Genomic DNA, 26,369 nt, shown 5'->3' on the forward strand with positions numbered 1-26,369 from the left:
CATCTGAATATTTCTTCCACTACTGCTGCTGTTAAAGTAGTGCCGTCACCATAAGGTGTTGGGTGGTGATGAGTCTAGGATTCACAGCTGCAGTTTGTGAGTAAAATCAAACCAAAGTATTCATAACTAGAATATACAAAACTGTTTTTATGCCTCTACACTGAAGACAGCCTTGGCCAGAGGCATTGTGTTTTCAGGCTGTCCGTCCATCCTATTTTTATGAATGTGATATCTCAGGAACACCTTGAGGGAATTTCTTCAGATTTGGCACAAACATCCACTTGGACTCAAGGATGAACTGATTAGATTATGGTGGTCAAAGCTCAAGGTCACTGACCTCACAAAACAGGTTTTTGGCCATAACTCAAGACTTCACAAACTAATTATCATAAAGTTTCACACAAAAGTCTAATAGGATAAAATGATGATGTGATGATGTTTTATATCCAAAAGGTCAAAGGTGAACTTCACTGTGACATCGTATTGTTCTGCAAAAACACTTTTCTGGCCTTTATTCAACACCATAACTCAGGATCAGAAGGGGAGATTGTGACCTTAGTTCACATTTGGTTGGATACTGAATTGGTGACTCTAATCTTGGTGCCACCTTGAAACTGTGGTGATTGTAAAAATGTTCTGTGCTGCCCGGTTGAAGATGCTTCTTTGCAGCAACATCCATATCTGAAGCATTGTCTACTGTCACAACTTTGTGTTCTATCAGAATCAGCGTTATTGACGAAGCATCTGAACACATACAAGGAAAATACACTTATATTCCTTCAAAGTCTTCACTACTTATATTACATGAGTCAGGACAGACATGGATATAAACTCAAACTTGACAGGTTGACAGAGGAATACAGCCGCAAGGAGGTATTTCTAATTTTGTTTTTTGTTGTTTTGTTTTTTTTTAAAGGAAAAAGTCACCTACAGCAGTCAATTTCACAGTATCAGGTCAATGGGGCCCAATGTGAAAAGGAGTTGATGATAACTAATTCAGCCACAAGGGGGAGCTCTTTTATAAGGCCAACACACTGCATTGAAGTTTTCGAAATCTTCACTTCCATCCCTGGGGTGGTATTGGTGGTTATTTCTGTATTTCAGCCTGACATTTGGTGTCTGCGTTTTAATAATGTTTGAATCTGTTCTATTCTGTTCTTTTCTCCAGCTTGTTCTTTTCCCAAGGTGGGAACGCCTGCAACCCCGAGTCCCTGATCCCTGTTTTCAGACCCCGTTTCAAAGCCCAGCGGTCTGCTGCTCCCCTCCCCCGCTCACTGCGGGCTGCGTCAATTTCAACAGAATAACACCGGAAATGAGCTTTTCCTCCAAAATACAGGTTCTGCACGTCTCAGTCCTAGACAGAGTGGTAGATGCGCCTAATATTTGTTTGGTTGGTGAATTCCGGGTCATATTTCTTCACAGCTATATGTTGATTTTATACAAAATAAGATGACATTTTATCCCGTGGAATTTGGTCATTTTAGCAATACACAGTAGATAAAACCTGATAAAAGAAATTGAAATTGATGAATTATGTCAGATACAGAATTAGGTTTACCGCTAAGAAGGTCTGCACATACTAGGAGTTTGCCTTGCTGTTTTGGTGCATAACAGCCAAAAAATATAGACAAAATTAAGTAGTTCTAAACAATTCTAAAGAAAGAAATTTACATTAAAAACATGGTAAGAAATATTCTGAGTGAGAAAAGCTGCTATTGTAAATTGAACAGAATGAAAAGAAATGTACAAAACATTGACCAGGAGTAAACAGTGTATGCAGTGTGCATAAAAATAACAATAATAATAATAATGATAATGATGATAATAATGATAATAATATTAAGACAAGTTGCATTCATGTAAAGTGCCATGTTTGATCAAAGATCACAGATGTGCAAATACAAGATTATGTGCTATAAATGGCATGACACATTGTATGTAAAGTATAGAAAAGCAGTATTAAAAAGTTTGTAAAATATATCAGCAGGATAAAAAAAAGTAAAAAAAAATAGATAGAATTTATAGATACAAATATCACAATATATGTTTGTAGAATATACATAATGTCAAGTACCATATGACAGATGACATAAAATAAGAGGACCTGCAAAATAATGTGAATGCCTTCTAGAAAATGTGCAAATATAAGAAAACAGTACACATTACATGGTTATGAATTAAGCGTTCTTGCTTTTTTATTGTTTTTATCATTTGTTTTTTGTGCTGTTGCTTGTCTACTCTGTAAAACACTTTGGGTATGAAATGTGCCTTAGAAATAAATTTGCCTTGTCTTGTAGTATTTTGTATTTATGGACATATTGTACAAAATCTGTATATAAACGAGCCTAACGTAACACAGATTTTGTTATTTATATCTGTAGTATTTGCCCAGACTGTTAAATAGTTTTATGTCTCACAGGTTGTTTTTCAGTAAGTCATCCGTTTTACTTTGAAGGTTCCGGAAGTGCCGTCTCTATTGTCGTTAGCTTGACGATACTCTCGAGCAGAGATTTAGGAATGTGGAGACCAGCATCTACGTCACCCTCAAATCGCCTGCTGGGGTCCCGTCGTAAGAAAACTTTTTTAAAGGCCGTTAATTAATAACACCAACCACACGGTGAGTTATTTTGACGTAGTCCTTAAACATACAACCCAACATTTAATTGTCACATTTGTTGCTGATGCTTAATGCTTTTTTAAAACGTTGTTTTAAGTTTTCCCCAACACGTTGACTAAAAAAATGTCCGTTAGCTCGTCAGGCAAAGACAGGGTTTGAAAGACAGGATACATTTCGAGCTAAGTTAAGTTGAATTTCATTATTCAGAACATGCTGGAAACGCTAACTACATGCTTTGTGATTCAAAATTGCCTTATTGTGCTCAGAAAAACATCTTAACCGTCGGGCAAGTTCAAGCATGTGTGCCATTGTTTAGGTGGAGGTCAAGCAGGAGGATAAAAAGCCTGTCCTGACTTGTAAAGGATTGTTTCAGAAACAAGAGATTAGCGGTATTCGCTGTTAGCAAGGAAACCATTTTCACTCAACCTCTTCGTGCTCAGGTAGATTTTTATTCAGCTTTACACAGTGCTAATGTTACAGTCGAGTGAGCAGTGAAATGCATTGCAGTCTTTCCCTCAGGACACACGGCTCGTCCTCCACACACTGTAGGGAAACATTTGCCCATTGCCTCGCAGTGTTTTGATAACAGTTCTCTCCCCCAGGGACGCTCGTTTATGTCTCCATGGTAACGTTGTCGCGTTGAGCCGCCTGCGAGGGGGCGGCACCGGAGAAGAGCGGCGGGTCCTCGGTGTCTTTTCTCCAAGCAAAGGCGAAATCAGTCGAAGATGGTAAGAAGAGCGCGGCTGCATCAGGACAGCAACAGCTTTATAGGTAGATGGAGACTGACTGTGCTTTGCAGAACAGATGCTGCTGCTGTCTTTTTGTTCACTCTCTCTGCCTGTGATTGTGTGAGGAATATTGGGCATTTGATGCTAGTGTGAGGTGCTCTGGTTTGCATCTTTTGTCTGTTTCAAGTGAGGATTGAAAATCTCTTTGATCTTTCTTTCAGCCATTTCACAACGGAGCCTACTACCCATACACCAGTGACACCCAGGGGACCCACTCGTCAGCAGGGATCCCATCCCTCCTGAATTCTCCGCTCAGCCAGCACTCTGCAAGCAGCCATTCTGTGCCTGCACCAGGCATGACTCCATCCAGCGGCGCCTCCACCGTTCTCCCCTTCAAGTTCCGCCCGCGCAGGGAGAGCGTAGATTGGCGGCGGATCAACGCAGTGGACATAGACCTGGTGGTGAGCCAGCTGGATGTGGACGCCCTGCAGGAACACATCAGCACGGTGACCTTCTGCAGCTTGGACGGGGAGCGATGTCAGCGGTGCCAGAGTCCTGTGGACCCAGCTCTGGTCAAGCTGTTGCGGCTGGCCCAGCTCACAGTGGAGTGGCTCCTCCATTGCCAGGAATTTCTCACAATCAACCTCCACACGGTGGAGGAGAGGCTGGCGGCGGCTGGAAGGGATCGCGAGCAGCTGCTGGCTCAGCAGAAGAAGCAAGAGGAGAAGGTGAAGACGCTGAGCAGCGAGCTCAAACAGAGGAAGAAGGTTATTCGCACCCAGCAGTCCCTGCTCGCGCCACGAATCATCAGCAGCCAGAAGGTACTGCTGATATGCTAAACGCTCTCTCTGTTGGGGGGGTATCGGTTACCATTTGCATTTCACATATGTATGGCAAGCAGACAGCTAGCTCCCATCACCCCCACCCCCTTCTCTCCTCCTTGCCAGGGCCCCCGCTCTGTCATTGTTCCCTGCATCTATTCACAGCTCCGGCTTTGTCCATTTGACATCAGAACTTGGAAGGAATAAGGAAAATATCTGATGGCTTTCATCAGAGCCTGACAGCATTCTTGTTATTAAAATGGTTGTTATGTATTGTAAGAGCAGGCATGGCTGTGTTGTTTAGGTATGGTTATAATAAGCTTAGTTTACAGACTGGAAGAAAAGGATTTAGAGCTGTAGAGCAGATGGTGTCATTTGGTGTCAATTAGTTTTTTCTATCCACTTACAAAAGGTTGACAAGAGCATTTCTGGCTGATTCCCACCTCCCCCACCTTCATATACACATGTTCCTGTGGAGCGTTTTGTCCTGTGAGTGTGACATTTGTGTGTGTGTGTGTGTGTGTGTGTGTGTGTGTGTTTGTTTGTTAGATACTGCTGGATATATTGAAGCATTGTCCTGTCAATAAAGCCTCTCACGTAGCATAGCTTTATTTAGCATAGCTACATTTTCCATCAGGTTATTTATAGCACAAATCAAAAATCTTCCCCCCTCTGTTCTTCAAGTGTAGGGCTGCTGCTGACCTGGCCAAGCGGTTGCCAAGGCAACAGATATAGTGTGTCATGACAGCATGTGGTTGCTAGGTGTGTGTTAGCAGCTCAGCTAACAGAGGCGGCTCAATAATTGATAGAGGCCGTGTGTGTGTGTGTGTGTGTGTGTGAGTGAGTGTCCTTCAAGAACCTTTGGCATTTGTTGTTGTTGTTACATTTCCACAAAACAAACACACAGGACACATCTGAAGATTAATTTAATTTCACTCCCATTTTCCACAGTTATTCCAAACCATCACTTAAAGACCTAATTATTGTAGCGGCACGTCTCAGTGCCGTGAGGCTGCCTTTCAGCCTTTGCCACCATATGGCGCGACAAGATATCAGTAGCAGCAGGTTTAACATTGAATGAAGTCACAGGCACAATGAGTGGCAGAGTTAAATGTAGCGTATGATGCGAGTGTGTGCGCGCGGAGCAGAGGCAGCGTCTATTCAGGTCTATAGTGTTAGTGAGCTGGAGTGTGGTGACGCCCGCCGCAGGGAACAAATCAGCATCACTCACGCTATCTGTCTGTACGGACACACATGCCTGAACTCAGTGGATGCTGCTGTTTTGAGGCGTAATCAGCTGTTTGAAACCACACCCTCGTTCAGTCACTTTGTGCCATGGACACTATACAGTACACAAATGTCACACTGAGAATTGGATCCAGAGAATGTCTCAAAATGATTAATCAAATATCAAAATAGTTACCGATTAATTTAATTGATTAATCAGCTCTACTGTATAGTAAACAGTATGTTGGCCCTGGGAGCTCAAGTCACTGCAATTAAAGAAAACATTGCAAATAGACAAAACACAATCAATCAATCTTCACCACTTTGACAACACATACGCAGCCTAAGAGTGCAAATATAGAAATCTCAAGCAAAAACAAACAGCTGTATTGTCTGTAATTGCAGCTGGTTTCTATATTTGGTTGTTTCTGTATTTTCAGCTTGTTCCCTTAAACTGCACATGTGTAATCAAACTGATGAATGTTTCTCAGTTTGCCTGTGTTTTATTTATTTTCAGCGTGTTTGTTCTTTTCTCAAATTGGCAAAATGTTCTTATAATCTGCTGGTGTTTTCTTAAGCTGCAGAGTGTGAGCTCTCAGGGCCTAAAATAAGGAGTGAGAACAGACACAGCCCTGATTTGTGTCAGTTGTGAACCAGTTGTTGAAGTACAATAAGAGCAAAGTGTAATAACGTTAGGAAAATAATGTCCTGTTGCACTTTGCAGCGTTGCTTTCACATACTATCCTGGGTTTGTTTGTTTGTTTGTGTGTAGCATCATTTTGTTATATTTACATCTGCGTTTCTGGTTTAATCAAGACAGACAAGTATTGTTGAAGTTCACCTACTGTTTATTGATTCAAGTCCTGAATGTCTTGAGTTATATATTCACTTGTTTTGTTATTTATTCACCATGCTTTCAGGAGACAAAAAGGGGAGGCACCCAACCACCTCCTGCTTTTAAGCTCTCCAAGTATAGGGGGGAATTTATTGTATTTAGTTAAATATTTGGGTTAGTATTCATGTTATTTGTGCTTATTTTGACTTATGGTAGGGAATCTGGAAAATATTGTTTATATGGGCAATGTGCACTGATACAAGTATCGTTGTAGTTGACCTGTTCTAGGTGTGGGAGACTGGAGCACCCTTGCGAGAAAGATGGTTCAGCCTAGACAGATTGGAGGGCCTATTTAAGGGGAGAGTTGTTGTTTGAGGAGAGAGCTGTGTGCATGTGATCATGTGATCATGCCATAGTTTGTTGAGTTTTCCTGCATCAAACCAGATTTCTGCCTCTGACCACCTTCCTTGACACTTCATCACAGATGCTAACTTCACCATGAATCATCAAATTCAGACCAGCGTCTCACTCAGTTCATCTAAACTGTCCTTTTTAGTTTCATGTTTCACCATATTTATGGCAACTAAGATTTGCTTTCTCTCTGCACAAGGTGATATATTAATACCCGTCTTTCTTTGTTGTTTCTTTTAGTGTCCACACTGTGATAAAAACTTCCTCAATTCCTCCTTTCTCCAGAATCACCTGCAGCGTCGCCACCCTGATGAGTATGACATCCGTAAGTCAGCCAGTCATAAAGGTTTGCTAAGCAGTGTAGACGAGGGACAGAGAGGGTGTGATAATACAAGAACAAAGGTAGGAGACAGATGAATTACTTGCAGCTGGAGGACACATCAAACAATTCAAGGGTGAAGTCTTGTGAAGACAGGTCATAATGTGAGACATTTTCTCACATTGTATTGTTATATACAACTTTCTTTTTCTTACTTCCCTCCAGAGTTGCGATCAGACAGTGAGAAGAAATCTCAGATCGAAAGTCTCAAACTGGAGATCAGCAATCTGAAGGAGCAAATTGTTCAGCAGCAACAAACCTTGAAAGACAAAACAGCTCAAGTAAGAAAACCAGGCCGTTGTTAAACGCTGCATGAGCCTCTTGTCACTGAGAACAGCATAAAAAAGCATATTTGATTTCCTTTCATTTTTTCTGCTGATTCCAGGAGAAAGAGCAGCAGTCCATGCACAAAGACCTGCTGAGAGAACTGGACCGTTTTAAGGCCGAGGAGATGGCGCGCATGGACAGAAAGATAGAAGACAGCAGGGATGGCATCCGCAGGGAGATGGAATTTCTTTACACTCGAAATATTCAGGCTCTGAATGTACGCAAAGCATACTTGGATAATCCTTTCAGTAGCTTCTAAATGGCTTTTTTTTTTTAATCATACCTTTTGACGTGTACTTTCATTCACTCATAGGAAGTAAACCAGAATCAGACAGCCAAGCATGAAAAATCAGCCAGCCCTGTTCACTCACAGCCAGAGAGAGACCTGGACAACTACAAAGAAATGCAGATACAAGCCATCCAAAAGCTGGAACATCAGCTGAAGAAACAGGTCAGTATAGAAGAGAGAGAACATTTTAAAACCGGATTTTTAATACAACTTAACTCACTCAAAATATCCTCTTCTAGGACAAAAAGTGGGAATTCAGGCTGCAAGAAATAAAGGCTCAACATGAGTCAGAAAAGAATCAGGTATGTTGTCATAAATAAATCATCACTACGGCTTTTGTTAGTAATATCCTGGTTAGAAAATGCATCCTCTTCTTTTATCGTTATCCAGTTGCTGAACGAGCTGAGCAGGATGCAGTCGTCTGTGTCGGAGCAGCAGGAGCGCAGCCAGAAACTGCAGCAGGAGATGGGGAGGAGACTTCAGGAAAAGGAGCAAACCATCAAGGCTCAGAGAGAGCAGGTTAACACTGTTTCACACTCACACTCATCACCGCCCAGTGGGAGATCATGCCAAGAGAGGAAGTGACACGGAGGGTCAGCTCTTGTTCAGGATTTCCTGTATTTGCTACACTGGCTGAGATTGTGTTGTAATGAGATATGATGATACTGTATATTTGACATGGGTCATAGTGCACAGGAAGTTCATGCTTTTATTGGAGTAGTTGAACACACAAGTAGCTGAAAACTGTCATCGGTTCATTTAAGCTTTAAGCGAAGAGTTTGTTCTTTTCATTTAGTCTTTTTCAAGCATGATCATGTTGAATAATAAGTGTTTTTTTCAACTTACAGATCAGGAATATAACCTCAAATCCACCAACCAAAGTAGTTGAAGTGCCAGGTATGGATTTGTTTTTAGTTATGTTTTTGATCAGGAAAGTAGTTTCCTTCTATCTGTGTGATCCTAATACACTCATCTCATTTTCTATTTTTCAGTGATAGTCAGTGCACCAGCTCCGGAGCCTAAACCAAAGAGAGTTGTACTTGGTGAGTCAGTAGAAGCCAGCAGCTGTCATGAGAAAATTAGAATATAAAAACATTATCATTCCCAGAGAGGCTGCGCATGAGCTTTTCTTGCATGAAGGATTTACATAAAGCAGTACTGTCACCACATCCCCCTCCTCGTTTTAACGCCTATTTTATCTGAATCCCTGACTTCCAATGACCTCATGTGCTGTCCAATTAGAGGAGCCCGCCTCTGCTCCTAAGCTGGATCCTATACAGGAGCTGTCAGAAGAGGAGAAAGGTAAAACAGACGCTAAAGCCAGCAGAGCCGGTCGACTGCATGCTGTCTGCATGGATGCATCAGTCTGTTCTCAGCAGCCTTTTTCCTGAAAAGTGTGTCAGGACTGAGATCATCTTCAACCACACTGACGTGAGAGGCGTTAAGATGAACTCAGTGAGAGGAAGCTTTTTGGAAAGTCAGCTCACGCTCCATGATATTCTGTGATGCCTGTCATTAGTTATGAACATCACATCCATCCGTCATCTTGTCGCCTTCTTTGTGGCAAATAAACTTGTAGACGTTCTCCTCTTCTGCCTGCCCCGCCGCAGTCACATCCGTCTACCTGACTGAACATTGAGCTTGATGTGGAGTTTGGCAAATGCATGCCTCCTTTTTTTTTTTTTTTTTATCATTGGACCCTAACTGTCGATAAACGACTGATTAAATGAGATTTCTTTTACAGACTCAAGCATCTCTGAGTTGAGGCCAGTGGAGAAGAAGCCTGAGCCCGTACCAGAGAAGAAACAGAAGGTGTTGAGGAAGCATCCCAACATCAAGAAAGAGATGCGACTACACCTTGAGCAGGCTGTCATGGAGAAGCTGGAGAACCTGGGGGTCAAGCCTGTAAGTTCTTACACATTTTTAAATAAGAGAAGAAGTTCTAATGGAAAATACTTTTAGATGTTATAATAATACAGCTCAAACCTAGAAGCTTTTTTTTCATTCCCTTTATATCCTCTCAGGATCAGAATGGTCTAAAGAACAAGGAGCTCAGTTCCATCCTGGCTAAGGTGCATTTGAAGCGGGAGAGCATTGCGAAGGAGATGCCTGACTACTGGCGCCATCGGGAGGACCTGTCCACCTCTGTGGAGCAGAAGCTGGGCGGTCAGAGGAGAGGCAGTGACCCTGCTCCAGAGTCTGAGACCAGATCCAGACACTCAGTTCAAGGTGATTTCCAGGACTGAGTCATTTAAGTGTAGCCTCTTAGTTCATGAGGTCATCTTTCTAAGTTCTTACTCTGCCCACAGACCACAACTGAAAAAATTTAAGAACACATTTATTGACTTGGTGGGTGTTTTATTGACATTTTACAATTAGGGATTTTAGTTGAACATGATGAAGTCTTATAGGTAGTAACTGGTTTTGACTGTGTATCCAACACTATGTCAGTTTAATCTGTGAAGCCTGTTTGCCGCCACATAAGCTGACTTAAGCTCTGACACTCTGTCAGTGACTGATCCGCTAATTGTATGTTTTCGTCTTTGTAGTGTTACAGATCCGACCTCGATCCAGTAGCCTGCCCTCCAGGGCCACCCAGGTGATGTCTGGACCTGCAGTCAAACAGCCCAAAACCCCCCAGCCGGCACCAAGGACGAAGACCACCACCCAACCCAAGACATCTACACCCAACACGAAGACTGCTCTGAGGACGTTCACAACCAAGTAAATAAAAACATTTGTGTAAACTTGTTTCTTGAGTCATCGATAATTGAATCATTGAAGGATGCGAGAATACAGTACAAATACTAAAGCACCTTCAGAGAGGGACAACAGAGAAATGATCTGATGTCCAGCACAAACTAGAGACTGCAAGCAAAGTCAAAATGTGAAGAGCGTAGAGGAGGGTTATTGTGATAGTGGTAACCAAACATGGTGGTGCCACAGTGTGAAGGATCAACTAGGTCTGTATGAATAAGACCAGGTGAGCTCTTAGCACTGTAGAGATAGAACTGTACACTAATCTGTTGTAACATTATGTTTCAAAAAAAGCACTTTTACACTTAGATCACAATCATGAGTGTGAGTTTAAATTCACGCGGGTGCAAAGCCAGCTAGGACGCATTTTAGATGACTTTCTGACATCCTGTAGTGGTTTAGCTTTTCTTAAAGGAGTACAGCGACTCCGAGCAGGTCAGCAGGTGCTTTCCACCACATTACTCAGTGACATTAATATCTCCCAGTGTCTCAAACCAAGGAGGACGTAAAGCAGTTTAAACCAGTTAATGCCATAATGTCTTACTCCTCTCAAATAGCAATGATGGATTACTACCTTAACCTTTTCTCATAATTACCAGCTTCTAATTATCTCCTAGATAAAGATTGAGTGCTGAATGTTGTTAAAAACCATCATGTCTCTGTGATTCTTGAGGACTCCTCCTTTCAGTTCAGACGAGGAATCTGAAGAAGAGGACACAGACATGGAGGAGGAACAGCCGCAGAAACATCAGAGGGGCAAAACACCTCAGTCCAGGTTAAACCAGGCCACTCCGCTCCACATCAGAGCTAGCAAAGCCAGTCCAGTCCAGGGGAGGCAGGCTCCAGCTGGGCACTCATTCTCCTCCAACCCCCTGCAGTCCCGGGGGTCAGGGGGTGGTGTGACCAAGACAACAGTCACAAAGATGGAGAGTGACGACGACGATGATGATGATGAGTGGTCAGAGGTCAGTGAGCTGCAGGAGATTGATCCCAGACAGCTCCAAAGTTACAAAGATCAGAACGGCAACGTGGATAAGAGAAACTTTGGTAAAGGTATGTTGTCTGTTTTTAAAACTGCCAGCAAACAATAGACATTAAAGTCATTTGACTCTGTTTATTCAGTCATCGGTCTTTTTGATAGTTATGTTGTATGCGTTCAGAGTTCCCAGTTTCAAACTTTAAGATCGTTAAAAGTCCAAAAATCCACAAGAATACTGGAACAAAGGAATAAAGGCCTGGATAGGAATCAGAGGGTCTGCAACATATGAAGTGATAACCCTCCTGGAAATGAGTATCACATTTGAGGGGAAAAATAGAAATACTTGCCAAAGTACTATTAAAACCATCCATTCAACAGATTTTGTTATTACAGTCATTTATGTTTCATTCATTCCTGCATCTTGTCATTTCTTTCAGAGAACAAAATCAACGACCTGGCCAGAAAAATGGAGAAGCAGTTTGCAGAGAGAGCGGTAAAGAAACCAGCAGGGGGCGTGAGCATCCTACCAGAGAGGAAGGACGAGGTGCAGGAACTGACGGTGAGATGACAGCATATCGCTTCAGTGTACAATGCTGCCAGTTCATTTTATATCATGCAGTAAAAGTAACGTCAGCCTCAAGCTAGTTGGACTAGGTTTGGTATGTAACAAACTTTCTGGATAGTACAATATATGAATGATTAATGAATGTTTGTGTTTGTGGTGACAGTACACAGATCTAGAGGAGAGCAGTGAGTGGCTGGTCTCATCCTTAGAGGATAGACAGGAAAAGAATAAACCAGCCCAAAGCTCTGGACCAATGAGGAAGAGCCTGGACTCACCCAGCACCAGCGTCTGGGGAACTTCCACAGGAAAGGCTCCCAAATCAGGTCAGTACTCCCAGAAATCACTCACTGACTGTTATGATCTATATAGCAGGACATGCTGACAACTGGAGTATAAAGGTGAGATGATGTCCTGTCTATAAACACAGCTCTCTTGTGTTTGTCAGGTCTGACTGAAGCTGGAACAGGAAGTACCCTGAAGAGCAGCCTGTGCTCCCTCAGTGACATCAGTGACTCCGAGGACATTAGCAATAAACACTACAGCTGATCAGGTGATGTAGCGCTACGCCAAGCACAGACACTAAGACCTCAGTCAACTCCTCTGACATCTGCAGTCTATGCCAAACAGCCGTATTTTATTCAGCAATACTTCTTTAGTCTGGGGGATTCAGAAGAACATATCTTTAATATTTGTAGAAATAAATGAGATTCCAGCTTTTCTTTTTCAGTCTCACCTTATGCCTTGTGCCAATTGTTTGCTTGCCTTAGACCTTTTCAGTGTTCATCTTTTAATAGATTGTCTTTTGTATATTCAGTGAAATACTCCATCTGAGGTGTTGTATGTAGTTTGTGTAAAAAAACAAAGTTTGTACATCAAATTTTATAATTCCTTCATGTGTCAAATGAAGCAGTGAGATGTGACTTTTGTATAGAAAATATTTATACAAGCAATAAAAGATTTCTTTGTGGAATACACACAAACTGTTACATGAAACATTACAGTCCTGGCTTTTTATTTTGTCAAACATGCACAATAATCAATCAGCTAATTTATTTTTCAAGCTTGATTTTATAAAGAGGATTCATATTTCCAGCCATGCAGGACTTCATCAAGTCTTAGCCAAATAGAAAACAATCCAATATTTATTAAAGAAATGTTTGAAAAGGGAATTATTTTTGTGAATGATATTGTTGTTAATGATTGTAAGATAATGTCATACGGACAAGTGGCTGAGATGTATGGATATGTCACTTCAGTACAAAATCATAATCAACTTCTCTTGGGCTTACCGCAAAAATTAAAAACTGAATGTGCTAAGTTATCAAAGAATAATAAATATATAATTGGTGTAAAAGGAGAAAAAATAAAGATTTTTTTAACAGAATAATAAAGGTCTCTTTGAAAGACTGTAAAAACTCAGGATAAATGTGAACATTCTTGACATACCTCTTCCATAGATTTGAATGTAGGAAACAATTATAGACTGCTTTTCACAAGAACTGCTATACAGAATTCTAGCAACAAAACAAATATTAAATATACAGGATACACTTGGAACAGTTGCTAATATGCAGATTTTATAACAGCATAGTCATTAACTGACATATTTTGGTTCTGCCCTCCAGTGGCATTTTTCTGGCGCAAAATTGATGATGAGCCTGATCATCCTGCTTGGAAAAATATTTATTTTCCACACAAACGGGTGTAGTAAAGCTTACACATTGTATTATTTGAACCTGCTGTAAAATTTTACTGTTCAGGGACTCTTGCCACAAATAAACACATGTAATTCAACTAACTATGTAGTAAAACTAAACTGATACTACAATAAACTTTAAAACACTTTTACATTGCTGTGTTACGATTTTTGTGTGAACACTGTAATGTCACCTAATTTCTTCTTACTTTTGAGGCACTACACTGAAATTACTTTGACCCTCTTGCCTTAGTTAATGATTTAAACTTGCACAGTCCCCCTTGTATTCAATAACTGCTGTTAATTCTCTCCTGTAGCTTACCACCGGCTTTAAAATGTCCTTTAGTCCATGTTAGCTCTGCCACCTACAAGTGTGAGTCATTAAATTAATAGTAACTGTCATCTGTCATGCTGTGAGACAGCAGACATTAAATCCTCTACAGCAGTGCCTCATTCTCACTGGCTCAGTCGGCCATGAACCTGATTTGTAATATGAGCGACTGGGTTTTTATGGTGAGCGACAGCTGTACTGGCAGCTTTGTCCTTCTTAAATATCATTGGCTCATGTGCGAAAGGCTGGCAGGCTGTGATAGGAGGGCTGTCAGTGCTCATAGGGCACTGCTATGTAAATGATATAGATTCTGTTTTAATTTATTTAGATATTCAGGTACACATGAGCCAGTCTGGCTTCAGACTCAGCTTCAAAAATTAAATTCTAAACTAAAACACTTTTTCTACAGTACTGTATGCTTTTATTCACCAGACTTTTATTTGTCTATCTTCATGTCAGGTGTCTGAGATTGTGTCCAGTTTCCTCATATAATGAACAGCCCACTCATCAGTCATGTATAGATCACTATAGATACTAATCATTCAAAACAACATGGTTGTTTGATTCTCTGATGTTGAGCGCCATCATCTGGCAAGCAGAAACCAAACAGACAAATGTGTTGATGGAGCCACAAAGAAATTTGAAAGGAAATGAAGGGAGGGCCTGTTTGAAAGGAAACCTAAAGCTGGATTAATTTTGTCTATCACAAGTCTCTGAAAGCTCAATATACACGCTTAAAAAATATTTTACAAAAAAACTAATTAAAAAACATGTACAAGGAAAAACAAAGAGTATATTCCAAAGAGGAAAGTATAAATGCGGGACACAATGAAACAACACAACTAAACAAACTTGGTTCAAGTCCCGACCTCACACTCTGTGCACTGTTATTGTCTGGGGGCTACACACCCATTGCCCAAAGGTTGATGCTAGAAGTGTCCTGAACACAGCAAAATAATAAGAAAATACAGGTAGAGGGCAGAGTCGCTGTACATAGTTTTTTAGTAAAATCCTGCATAGATAGTCTTTTCTTTGTCTCAGCCCTTCTTTGACTCAGACAAAGTCGTCCCTGTTGAAGGTCCGAGGAGTTCTCGTTGGTGTTCTGGTTGTTCTGCTCTTCCTGCCTTCATAGAACAACGGTGGCACCAGAGTCACTCTGGAAGACGAGGCCGGTAGCATGTAGGTCCGTCTGGTGCGGGCGGTGGCGTAAGTGGCTGGTCTTCGTGGTCTTTGCGAAGAACTGGTTGTTGAGAGAGGAGATAACAGGAAGTCATTCTCTGGTTCACTATTCATGCAAAATACTTCGGTCCAAAATAAAGCTAGTTAGTTTGAGTGATGTTTAGGAGTATTCACCTTGATGGTAGGCCTTCTTTTCCAGAGAAGTAAGTCAGCACAGTTCCTCCACAGATTAGAAGGATGGAGCCTCCCCAACCAATGAAAACCGCAGCTCCGATTTCAAATCTGAACAGCACATATTGAGGTATATCAAGAGTAGTGGTTTGTTTTTCTGCACTTTTTAGTCTCTCTTTAAATATAATTTGCAGGAACCTTGTAGTTAAATTCATGCTGTTTAAAAAGTACTCACTTCTGTGCCCTGAAATGTGGATCCAAAAATTCTGTAACGACTTTGTTGGCCCACCATGAATAGGTGATCATACCACAGAATCCTAACAGAAAACATGCCATATTTTAAACACCATGAGTGCATATTTTACACAAGTTTAATATTCTTGAAAAATATCCCAAAACCTTCTTACCTGAAACCAGGTAGGTTATACCGCCTGCAAACGTCACCCTTGAATTGGCAAGATCTGATCCGCCTATCTTAGTGCATTTCATCCCTATGAGTGTGAGGACGCCTCCGAAGAAGCCAGTGATGACGGCGCAGACAGCCAGCGCTCTGCAGGCGTGTAGAAACGCTGCAAGAAAACAGGTGACACACAAATGCAGCATAAGTTTGAAAATCTTTTAGCCATGCTAGTGGCTCTAGCGATGGCAATGTCAGTCGGTCAATCAGTCGTTCCACCACTGTCGGGTGGATTGCTGTGTCATTTTTTACAGACATTCGGGGTTCCCAGAGGATGAATCCTGCTGACTTAAGTGAACCTCTGACTTTTCTTCTAGTACCACCGTGAGGTTGACATTTGTGGTTCAGAGTGAAATATCTTACAACTATCAGATAGACTGCTGTGAAATTTACAACAGATTTAAGTTCCCTAGAAATTTAAAGTCTTTGGTGATCCAATGACTTTTCCTCTAGCGACACCAGCAGGTCAAAATTTTCACTTATGCTGTGATATATCTTAACATCTACCAGATGGATTGGCACCAAATTTGGTGCAGACATTCATGGATCCCAGATGATATATTCTAAAGACTTTGAGGTTGACATTGTAGTTATTTATTGAAATATCTCAACCACTATTGGATGGATTGCTGTGGAAATTGGTACATTCATTGTCCAGAGGATGAAGTGTAATAACTATATCCAATACTCAGGTTTATGACCAAATACCTGCAAAACTAATGACTTTCCCGTGAACCTCAACTGTACTTTGTGTTTATTGCTATTAGCCCAAGTGTAGCCTCACAGAGCTGCTAGCATGGCTGTAGACTCTTAGTCTAATACACCTAAGCTAAAGGAATTTCTATTAATCAGTGCTTCATACTGTGCTCTATCATCTAAATATCTTTGTCACAAAATTCATGCAATATCTTTAACTGTTATGAACATTTTGTGAATAAACAGTTTTCACCGTATCCTACCAGGCAAAGCCAACATGGAGGGGTAATCCTTGCAGTCGGACACCCCCGTGGTGTCTGAGATGCAGTCCCTCCACAGGTTGGAGTAGTAGTTGGAGGTGGTCAGCACGATGCTGCCCACCTCAGAGAAAGTCCAGTACTCTGTGGGAAGAGTGGAACACACCAGGATCCAGCCACACAGACAGGACACGAAGCAGCCGATCTCCATGTACATCACCACCGTCCTGTACTTCATGGTGAGTTTTGTTCCTCAACCAAAAACAAGCAAAAAAATTACTAACAAGGTCTTAAAATTGATGTCCAAACTTTAACCCTCACTGTGGAAAACTGGATTGAGCTCTGCCACTATGTCATTGCTGATGTGTGGGTGTCAGACCAGCAGTGTGGATGTTTGGCTTGTTTCTCATCTTATCTTTTAGACAGTTTTGCCTGGTAAGCATCCTTCATGTTCCCAGCACTCAAGCAGAAACAATGGAGGATGACGTCTTGCTGGTTCATGCTGTCATTGTTGTGTAATAAGGTTTGTGTTTTGTTTTACTTCCCCATTGTTTGGGGTCCCACAGACCCAGGTGCTATATGTATAATAATTTCAAAATCAATCCATTTTTTTCTTATTTTCCGATCTTATTAAATCCCAATATGCACAAAAGTATTGAAGTTCATTTTGTCACAAACTGCACTTTAACATTTTATGTAAATGACAAAACACAGACATACATTTTTTATATGTTTTATGGACTATCTATGAACAAATATATTGTCAAAAAATCATTTACAGACAAAGAAATGTACAGTATTTTATCCCACTCAGTTATGTTATTATAAAACTCCAATGACGGAAAAGACTTATTTGGAATTTTGGAGGGGACCCCAAGAAACTATAGTGTGGTTTTCTGTAGCACACATCTGAAACATGTCACTAGTTCAGAATCATGTTTTTAAGCAATTCTCATAAAATTAGGAGAGGTTATGAAGTATCAAGCTGATAAAACAATGTTAAGTATGTTTTTTGAGTCACCAGGACACCCAACAGAACATTAGAGTTAAACAAGAACACTGTGTAGTTTGTTCAGAAACGTGTCAGTGTCTTAATTCTGAGAGCTCCCTGTTTTGGTGAGGTTAGAAAAATAATGACAGAGGATGGAAACTTTTTTCTTTCTTTCCAATGTTTATTTTTCCTATGTACAGATGCTTTGGTATTATTTTACACAAGACCTTATAACACCTTATATTTGAAGCGTGAGAAACAGTATTCACACACTTGCTATTCTATGCAAGGTTGTAGCTAACAATGAAAATACTGAGGCCATGTCCTCTGTTTTGTTTCTGGGGAAGTCTTACAATAACAGATAGATTACACATTGTGTTTTTTAAGTCATACTCTGGTATTGTTCACAGTCAATATCATTAAATGTGACAGTTTTTTAAGGCAAAACAAGTTAATATCATTTACTATGCTCCTGGCAGTACAGAAAATTGTAAGCTTTAACTTATGGCCTTGAATCTGTCGTGTTACACAATCACAACAGAAGACATCCTGTAGGAAGAGATGTATTTGGAGCTTTTTGATGGTGAATATTGTCTATAAATGTCCCTTTCCTCTCTCAGCACTTCTTCTTCTTCTTTTTTCTCTCTGATGGAGGGAGCTGTGGGATGTCCGCTACAGGGAGAGTGTTGTATCCAGTCAGAAAACAGCAACAAGAAACAAAACATTTGTGAAAATGCCATTTTGCCAGAGCACACTTCAGATTTCTCTTCAAGTCTGCAGGCTGGTATAGATAGGTAAAATGATTCAGCTAAATGTGATGTTAACAAACCTTTTTGGATGTATAACTCTGCATGCAGTTGCACAGTGAATGCTGCAGCCAAGTAAGATGAGGAAACTGCCAACCAAGCCGAGGTAGAGGGGTGGTCCAATTTCATAGCTGAGGAGATAACACTTTTAACGGACTACTCACGTTTACTTATTAACGAGGGTTATTTAAAGACCACACGTTACCTCAGTTTTGAGGGATCTGCTTTGCTGTGTAAAAAAGCTGCGGCGACTCTGTTTATGTATAAACAATAACCAGCAACGACTGATACGCCTGCATGAGGGAAGGCCGATGACACATGGGGAAAAAAAAACAAGACAAACCAGTGTGTTATGAGAAGCTGCTCTCACAGACGCTGAGGCTTTGTAAACGCAAACAGATCCCACTCACAGCTGACCAGATGGAAAGCAGACGCTGTTACTAACATCCTGTCATTGCTTCTCTGGTCTCCACCGATGTATGTACACTCCAGTCCAAAGAATGTGAGCACTGTGCCAATCAACCCCAGGCAGAGGCCCATCATCAGGAGCCCCCTGACCGCCTGGATGTATGCTAGACAACACATATATTTGAGATATATCCAAAAACATGTCATAAATTAATGCAATCATTGTTAGAATCATCTGTGACTGGACGTCAGTGATTATATGTCAGTGTACCCACGTTTGACTGTCCACAGCACCCCAAAGTCCACACAGTTCACTACAGCGGAGGAGTCTTCATAGCAGTCTTTCCACAGGTTTGACCAGTACCAGGCTGTCACCACTACAGAGGAGCCCCCTTGGCCCCCCAGCTGGGCTACCCTCCAGTGTGGAAATACAGCATATGAATGAGTGTTAACATCTACTCTAACCACAAACTTTCTCTCAATTTGCCCTCCAAGAACTTTAAGTCTATCAAAATTCAAGAGTTCATTGGTTCTTAAGTGGTTTTGTTTACAACTCTTATGACTCCAGACCAGAAGATCAACCAGAAGAGCAATGTAAGGTGTATAATGAATAATGAATAGTTTAACATTTTGGGAAATACAGTTATTCTCTTAATGATTGATAGCAATCTCTTATCATTACGAAGCTACAGCCAGGAGATGATTAGCTTAGCATAAATACTGGAAACAAAGGGAAACAGCTAGCCTGGCTCGGTCCCAAATATAAACAAGAGATAACGTGAGCTGTAGAGATGCTGGTATTTGTTGCCAGTTCAATAAAAACAGCCTCAATTTGATGAGAACAGGTGCTGTCCTGCTTTCAGAGAGGCTGGTCCAGTGATCTTAACTACATTCCAAATAATTGGTGACATATAAGTTAACATTTGAAGTAACCATGAGTTAACATTCACTAATTGATGATCCTTTAAGAATGAACTAATCATAAAACACAAAGCAACTTGATCATTTCTTTATGGTGAACGACAGGAATTCATGATCCATCCTGTTAAATCATTATGATCCATTAGTTAGTATAGCTATAGTATAGTTAGCATTAGTTATGCATTACTGAAGCATATATTTTATACTCTTATTATAGTGAATGTCTTGTGTAGTTTGGTCAAATCAGACCAGCTCTTTAGAGGTTTCAGTTCTTTTTCCACAGTATCAAAAAGTTGTTTTGAAGTTTAATCACAATAAAATTAATTTGTATCATCTGAAAATGAATTAACATTAATTGCTCACATATGAAATATCATATTCATGAAACATTATTGGCACTCTCAGTTCACACTTCAGCAAAAATTGTGCATTTATATTTCTTATGTCAGTTTGTTTGTCACATTAGCTATTATCTACAGCCACATTCTCCCTACAGTTTTATTAGCCAGGCTGTGTAACAGGTGCATTCTTCTATTTGTTTCCTCTAACTGGTATTTGCTTACCTCCAGTGGTCCATAGCAAGGGTGCAGCCCACTAAGCACCAGCCAAGAATACAGAGCAGCAGGCCCAGGATCTGAGCCAGTCTCCTCCACATCACTTCAGTTTGGTAAATAGAAGAGCTTTCTGTTTTCATGCTTTTCATACTCTTGAATGTGTCTGCACTAATAAAAGAAGTTTCTAGCTAACAGTCAGATAATTTAAATTCAGCTGGAAAAGCAGAGCTAGTTATCTTAGATGTGAAGATCATTAACGCCTCCCTACCTTGTAAAGAAAGTAGTCCACTAGTAATTCAAGAAAAATAAAAACCACAAGGGTTTTGCTTTAAAAATATTAAAGCTTCAGAGTTCCAGTCTTCTTACTGCTGCTGCTTGTGTTTAAGTGTGAAGGTTTGAATAACAGCGAAGCAGACACTGTTTACTGTCAACCAGACCTGGTCGGCCTGGTGAAGTTTTATTTGTTGTCTAAAAGGCTACACAAAGGCTGACAGTTCTATTATAAATAGATGTGTTCCTTAGTTATGTGTTATATTGAATAAATATATATTATGTCTTGTGAGAGTTATTACAGATGATAAACATGAGCAACAGGCAGCAACAACCTCACACAAAACAATTCAATTAAAAAGATTTTTTAAAACATATTTTTAAACAGTTTTTAATACAAAAGACATACTGCAGAATTAGTTTTTTTCATACATTGAACATAGAAGCATCAGACATTCATTAACTTCTGTCCCTCACTAATGAGTCACATTTATTTAAATATAGGAGTTTTTGATGAACGGTGTGGTCTCACTCCTGGAACTGCCTGACAACGAAGACACTGTCCGGCTGCTGCTGCTGCCGCCGCTGCTGCTGCTCCTTGACTCAGACAAAGTTGATATACTGGACCTGGAAGAGAGGCCGGTCTCTGATCCTGACCCTGACTTCGACCCTGCAGACCCTGCAGACCTGGTGGTTCGCCTCGTCTTTGACGACTGCTCCGACTTTGCTGTGCGTCCAGATTTGGATGTGCGTTCAGATCTTGAGGAGATGCCAGACACGTCTGAGCGCTCAGAGTTGGACGACAACTCAGAAACAGACGACACTTTGGTCTTGGAGGTGATCTCTGACACTGTAGATAGAGCCGTGGTGGTCTTGTTGTCCTCAGGGTCTGGTACCGGCCGGATGGTGATTACCCTGGAGAGAGAGACACATTTTTGTCAAACATGACGAGGCTGTTGAACCTCATATACTGTACCTAAAAAGATAAACAATATCTCAATTTCTCATTTCAACAATGAGCTTAAAAGGCGCTAAAACACTGTGTGGAGCTGACAAACTCTGCTTACCAGGTTATATCGGAGGAGGAGGACGTCTAAAAACTTATGAGGAGATTTACATTTAACTGGGTGTCAGAGAGACTTTGGGAAAAGGACTATGAAGGCAAAAGTGTAAGCTGCAGTTTATACTGTATATAGGTCAGCTTTGGTGTGGATTTCTGTTCTCTGAGTGCCTTCTAGTGGTAAAATTGATGCATAGCATGCAATTTTTTTCTTTCCTCATTTACTCAGGGAAACTGTTCAACACCAGGCCAGTGTTTGTTTACAACGGTGGTTTTGGAGTTATGCTGCAGGGCGTGTACCCACAGTGAACATCTGCACGCTGTGGGTTGTGGATAAGGAGTCATGCCACTGAAGCATACGAGACGCTGGTATTTATTGAGGAAGTAGAGACTGGGTTTATTATTCACTTCCCCTAATGTGTCTGTACTCACGTGTGTTGTCCACATAGCGGTTTACACACTGACCACAGATAGAAGACACCACCAGTCATGCTAAAGGTTGAGCCCACCCAGCCGAGGAACAGCGGCGTGCCAAGGTCATACCTGTCGGTGTAAAAACAAAGAGAGGCTATGAGATGAATATTTTTTTCTTGCACATTGTACAACATTTAAGCCTGTCAACTTACTTCAGTCCATTAAAGTCAGGGTTGAAGTACTCTACTGAGACATACTCCGCATAAACAGCATACCCACATGTGGATAGCAAACCTGGAGACAAATAATGTTGAGAGAAAGAGAGAAAACCTGTAAGCTGCGCTGCATATTTATGGCTACAAATAGCAGCAAGATGGTGAGAAAAGAGGTCAGGAAGTAGTTTCATGTAATGTAGCTTTCACAAGATAAGATAACAGGGTCACAAGATAAGTCTGAGGGGCCACAAAATTATCAGTAAGATAGACAAGCAGAAAAAAACATATTTCTGTTAAACAAAATTATGTTGTTTTTTTATTGTTGTTTTTTAGACTATCCTCTAATCATTGCTTTTTTTCTGTGATCTTGTGAATTACTGGATAATTTAACCTCCCTGGGCCTCTTAAAATATTCAAATAAAACAAGAAAAAAAATGTTGCTCTTTGGTGGAACTGGTCACAAAAGGTAGATATATATGCAACCTGTGACAAGACGTTACAAGAAGACATTGCTACATTTTAGGGGGTCACAAGCCAAGAAGGTTGGGAACTGCTGCTCTATGATCATGGTCTCAACCAGTACTCATGCAGTCTCATATCACAAGATGATAGGAAAATGCTTCCTTTTGTCTATTTACTGAAAAATAGGTGTTTGAATGTGATTTGTGTGTTCTGTCTTATCATTCATAAATCAACCTCATTTTCAGGGTAATTCTGTTGGTAATTGCTAACAAATCCTAAAAAAAAATAAGCTGAAGAGGCATCCTGCCAGAGCTGAGTGTAGATATCATCAGAGTGTATAATTTACATAAAGATTACTTGATTTCAGATATGCATGTAAATTCATTTGAATATTGGGCTAATGAGGTTTAGCTTCAGGCTTCAAATGAAACAAATTAACATTTCAATTTGATCACCATTTCTACATTCTAGGAAAAAAGTTTATGAATTATGTTCATTCTTCACTGATATTTTAGAGTGTTATAATGCTATGTAGTTAGCAGTTAGGTTTTGTGGCAAGAAAACAAGCTAGCAATAATTGTCAGAGATGATGGCATTTGTGTCTTTTACTCAATTTTACACATGAACAAAATTCAATGGTATTAGATGTAATAAGTTATTACAATAGACCCTTTTCATGGCAAACATTTTGACTTGTCAAAGCAGGAGAAGCACATGTGGAATTAATAACATTAACAATGGCAGAACCCACAGATCATTAAAAGCACTATTATAGTGTTGTTCAGAGGCCTGATTGGATGATCTCAGGTCATAAAAATCTGATTTGAGTGTGTAAAATAAATAATAAAATGGTTGTTTAGAAATGGGGCTAAAACTCTACTCTTTACATACACACAACTGACTGTCCATTTATTAAAACTAGACATTTACCGCTGATTATGTGACACCATCCCCCGGTGTAGATCTTCTTGTACTTCGACCGGTCTTTTCCCCCAATAAAGGTGCACTCCATACCCATCAGACTGAGCACAAACCCCAGCATTCCCAGGGTAAGAGCTGCCATCAGCAGGCCGCGCACTATCTGGATGTGGCCTGGAGTCACACAGCAAGACACAAATAGACATTAATGAGAGTCTAGATGTCAGTTTGATGTCGGGGTTTCTTAGATTGGGTGGAAGATGTTTTACCTACCCTCCACAGACCAGAGCACAGGGTAGTCGTAACAGTTGCTGACAGCAGTTGAGTCTGTAAAACAAGATCTCCACAGGCTGGACCAGTACCAGGCCACCTTAATGATGGAGGAGCCCCCCATGCCCCCGATGGAGGTGATCTTCCAGCCCTCCATGGCCATGGTGCAAGCCACAAAGATCCAGCCCAGCACCGTCATGAGGAAACCCCAGATCTGGACCACACGGATCTGCATTTCTGGGCCTCTTGGTGAGTGGATTCCTATCTAGATGTCAGATCCACAGAAGCTTTTGTAATATTTTCTCAAGCTTGATCATTTATCCACAATCCAATGATTTTCTTTTCTTCCTTGTTTTTTTAATAGCGTCTTCACATGGCGGTCCCTTACTCATGCAGGAGCCGGACGTCTAGTTTTCACCTAGAAGCAAACAGATGTCGGAGTGGCCTCCTCCTCAGCTGCTGTTCTCAGAAAAGGAGAGGACAAGTGGATCACAGGTACAAGGCAGGAATGTGCTGTTGTTTTCCAGGTATTACTGTACATGTGGGTGAGAGACAACAGTCCTTCAGGTTCCCATGGGTCATAGTTGAGTGTTGTCAAGTTTGAATCTAGACTGAGAGTGCTCACCTAAGCATGTATCTCGAATTACCAAAGACATCATGCCCTCATCAGACTGTCCTGGACTTTCCCTCACATGCAGACACAGTTTAAAAGATGGGAGATCTGTTTATAGCGTCAGTCAGTATATCTTAATTTCCTCAATTATGAACAGCACTGTAAGTTTTCATGAATTATTTCACTTTGATAAAACTGGTACTTACTGGTCTTGTAAATCTATTTATCAACTCATAATTAGCTAAACTGGATCTGAAACCTCTCTGAACTTGATTTTTTTTTCTTAAAAATAAATGAAATTATTAATTAAAATGGTGACAACCTGGACCACTTGAAATTATTTAAAAGGTCACATTTTTCTCAGATCTCTTAGACTTCTTTTTTTCTAACTTTAGCATATATACTGTATATTTATAATTATATTGCATTGCTTGAAATTGAACCAAAAACAGTGTATATTTCTGCATGAATGACCTTTACATGTACCATGAAATATGTAATAACACCGCTGCTATGACCTAAGCTGCTCGAAGCATCAGTCCTGACTTTGCCTCAGGCTTTAAGCTGGTTATTAGTGATTTTACCAAGACCTCACTGTGCTGTGGGTCTCATAATTACAGCATAAAGTCTCTGCGCTGTTATAATTAGAGTTAACTCTGGGGTAATGAGAGTTATGGGGAGTGATGAATGTTCTTTGAGGCAGGGATGAAAGAGCTCCTCTTTGTCTCCAAGTCCTCTCGGCTTATGACAAAGTTATTGGTATATTGGGAGATATTGGAAATGGTGGACTGCTGGGAAACCTTAATTTGTTTGGTGAGGGTGGCTTTAATTAGCTTTAATTAGCATGAGACTAAAAAAAAGGCATCTTTATACAGAATGAAAGAATCCTTATGTGACCTGAACTGATAAGGTCTCAAAGTAGCTGCAAGAAAAGCCAAGAAAAAATTACAAATGCCAAATCTGAGTGAAAGTTACTCCTATATTTGGCTCATATGGTCGCTCAATAGTTAGGTTCAAAGGACGCATTTTTAACCATTACATATTGTGAAGTTTCTCACATCTGTCAACCATTAAATGTGCATTGATACGGCTCTCTGCTGGTTTGATTGTATTAATGCATTCAAATATTGATGGGGGAGTAATGTGGCTCTGTACCCTCACACTGCATCCTTCTTTATTTTGCTGCTACAATGACTACTACAGTGGTTACAATGGACTGTGACCCCTTGATACATGAGTGGTGAGCAGTTGTGTGTGATTGTTCCTTCTTATATGGTTTTATTTGAATAATTTTTAGCCCTGCGTGGCTCTAGGAATTGATATGATGGTTGTTCAGTTGGTCAGTCCACTTTGGTCCAGAAAATATCTCACAAACTATACATTTTCAGAATTTCATGGTCCCCAGAGGATGAATCCTAATGATCTTGGTGGTCCCCTGACTTTTCCTCTATCGCCACCATGAGGTTGACAATGAAACCACTCAACAACTGTTAGATGGAGTTCCATGAAATTTGATACAGATATTCACATTCCCCTCAGGATGAACTGTAATAACTTTGGTGATCCATTTAGTACCATCATCAGGTCCAAATTTTAAATTGTCCAGTACTTTGGTTCATGACCAAATACCTGCAAAACTAATGACATTCCCATCAGCCTCATCTGTATTTTATGTTTAGTGCTAATTGGTTAATACTAGCATGCTAACATTCTAAACTAAATATTGCTATGCTAATTATTAGCCA

The 26,369-nt window shown here is 40.6% G+C and overlaps 4 protein-coding genes across 11 annotated transcripts in view; 1 reads left to right on the plus strand and 3 right to left on the minus strand.

Moving 5' to 3' along the window:
* dzip1 (DAZ interacting zinc finger protein 1) overlaps positions 1 to 12,928 on the plus strand; it is a 30,237-nt gene extending 17,309 nt beyond the window's left edge. For 3 of the 8 annotated variants that reach the window (XM_044345394.1, XM_044345393.1, XM_044345395.1), the window contains 18 exons: positions 1,169 to 2,617; positions 3,220 to 3,345; positions 3,567 to 4,166; positions 6,880 to 6,964; positions 7,184 to 7,299; positions 7,404 to 7,562; positions 7,659 to 7,796; positions 7,874 to 7,936; positions 8,025 to 8,153; positions 8,483 to 8,531; positions 8,627 to 8,677; positions 9,379 to 9,539; positions 9,659 to 9,863; positions 10,184 to 10,358; positions 11,065 to 11,444; positions 11,808 to 11,929; positions 12,099 to 12,258; positions 12,381 to 12,928. In XM_044345394.1, coding sequence (XP_044201329.1) covers positions 3,343 to 3,345; positions 3,567 to 4,166; positions 6,880 to 6,964; positions 7,184 to 7,299; positions 7,404 to 7,562; positions 7,659 to 7,796; positions 7,874 to 7,936; positions 8,025 to 8,153; positions 8,483 to 8,531; positions 8,627 to 8,677; positions 9,379 to 9,539; positions 9,659 to 9,863; positions 10,184 to 10,358; positions 11,065 to 11,444; positions 11,808 to 11,929; positions 12,099 to 12,258; positions 12,381 to 12,481 — 2,697 coding nt within the window. In that variant the 5' untranslated portion in view covers positions 1,169 to 2,617; positions 3,220 to 3,342 and the 3' untranslated portion in view covers positions 12,482 to 12,928. Of the gene's footprint in view, positions 1 to 916; positions 955 to 988; positions 2,618 to 3,219; positions 3,389 to 3,566; positions 4,167 to 6,879; positions 6,965 to 7,183; positions 7,300 to 7,403; positions 7,563 to 7,658; positions 7,797 to 7,873; positions 7,937 to 8,024; positions 8,154 to 8,482; positions 8,532 to 8,626; positions 8,678 to 9,378; positions 9,540 to 9,658; positions 9,864 to 10,183; positions 10,359 to 11,064; positions 11,445 to 11,807; positions 11,930 to 12,098; positions 12,259 to 12,380 lie in introns of those variants that run through there. The other 5 variants (XM_044345391.1, XM_044345392.1, XM_044345398.1 and 2 more) reach the window with 5 other exon arrangements.
* A 627-nt stretch (positions 12,929 to 13,555) lies between these two features.
* Positions 13,556 to 16,969, minus strand: LOC122976741 (claudin-10-like). The gene is made up of 5 exons (XM_044345400.1): positions 16,729 to 16,969; positions 15,720 to 15,881; positions 15,548 to 15,629; positions 15,316 to 15,423; positions 13,556 to 15,202 (listed from the first exon to the last, which is right to left on the minus strand). The coding sequence occupies exons 1-5, from the start codon at positions 16,958 to 16,960 to the stop codon at positions 15,016 to 15,018; spliced, it is 771 nt and encodes a 256-aa protein (XP_044201335.1). The 5' UTR covers positions 16,961 to 16,969; the 3' UTR covers positions 13,556 to 15,015.
* A 1,259-nt stretch (positions 16,970 to 18,228) lies between these two features.
* LOC122976742 (claudin-10-like) lies at positions 18,229 to 20,514 on the minus strand. Its single transcript, XM_044345402.1, has 6 exons — positions 20,412 to 20,514; positions 19,203 to 19,342; positions 18,930 to 19,091; positions 18,725 to 18,812; positions 18,543 to 18,650; positions 18,229 to 18,385 (listed from the first exon to the last, which is right to left on the minus strand). The coding sequence occupies exons 1-6, from the start codon at positions 20,501 to 20,503 to the stop codon at positions 18,238 to 18,240; spliced, it is 738 nt and encodes a 245-aa protein (XP_044201337.1). The 5' UTR covers positions 20,504 to 20,514; the 3' UTR covers positions 18,229 to 18,237.
* A 369-nt stretch (positions 20,515 to 20,883) lies between these two features.
* Positions 20,884 to 24,487, minus strand: cldn10e (claudin 10e). Its single transcript, XM_044345399.1, has 6 exons — positions 24,400 to 24,487; positions 24,015 to 24,276; positions 23,754 to 23,915; positions 22,359 to 22,440; positions 22,165 to 22,275; positions 20,884 to 21,587 (listed from the first exon to the last, which is right to left on the minus strand). Exons 2-6 carry the CDS (start codon positions 24,244 to 24,246, stop codon positions 21,167 to 21,169), a joined length of 1,008 nt encoding a protein of 335 aa, XP_044201334.1. The 5' UTR covers positions 24,247 to 24,276; positions 24,400 to 24,487; the 3' UTR covers positions 20,884 to 21,166.
* Positions 24,488 to 26,369: the final 1,882 nt, after the last annotated feature.

The sequence above is a fragment of the Thunnus albacares genome, chromosome 24, assembly GCF_914725855.1.
Source record: "Thunnus albacares chromosome 24, fThuAlb1.1, whole genome shotgun sequence".
NCBI classification, from domain to species: Eukaryota; Metazoa; Chordata; class Actinopteri; order Scombriformes; family Scombridae; genus Thunnus; species Thunnus albacares.

What these genes read in the sequence shown, in the direction of transcription:
- cldn10e (XM_044345399.1), bottom strand. Translation starts at nt 24,246, where the DNA reads ATGCAGATCCGTGTGGTCCAGATCTGGGGTTTCCTCATGACGGTGCTG. An exon ending in TGTGCTCTGGTCTGTGGAGG is followed by an intron (nt 23,916 to 24,014) that starts GTAGGTAAAACA and finishes GTGTGACTCCAG; the next exon opens with GCCACATCCAGATAGTGCGC. An exon ending in CCTGACTTTAATGGACTGAA is followed by an intron (nt 22,276 to 22,358) that starts GTAAGTTGACAG and finishes TTACACCGACAG; the next exon opens with GTATGACCTTGGCACGCCGC.
- LOC122976741 (XM_044345400.1), bottom strand. Translation starts at nt 16,960, where the DNA reads ATGAAGTACAGGACGGTGGTGATGTACATGGAGATCGGCTGCTTCGTG. An exon ending in CTCCATGTTGGCTTTGCCTG is followed by an intron (nt 15,882 to 16,728) that starts GTAGGATACGGT and finishes GTTTTCTTGCAG; the next exon opens with CGTTTCTACACGCCTGCAGA. An exon ending in TATAACCTACCTGGTTTCAG is followed by an intron (nt 15,630 to 15,719) that starts GTAAGAAGGTTT and finishes GTTTTCTGTTAG; the next exon opens with GATTCTGTGGTATGATCACC.
- LOC122976742 (XM_044345402.1), bottom strand. Translation starts at nt 20,503, where the DNA reads ATGTGGAGGAGACTGGCTCAGATCCTGGGCCTGCTGCTCTGTATTCTT. An exon ending in TGCTTTCCATCTGGTCAGCT is followed by an intron (nt 18,813 to 18,929) that starts GTGAGTGGGATC and finishes TCCCTCATGCAG; the next exon opens with GCGTATCAGTCGTTGCTGGT. An exon ending in AGAGTTATACATCCAAAAAG is followed by an intron (nt 18,386 to 18,542) that starts GTTTGTTAACAT and finishes CTCTCCCTGTAG; the next exon opens with CGGACATCCCACAGCTCCCT.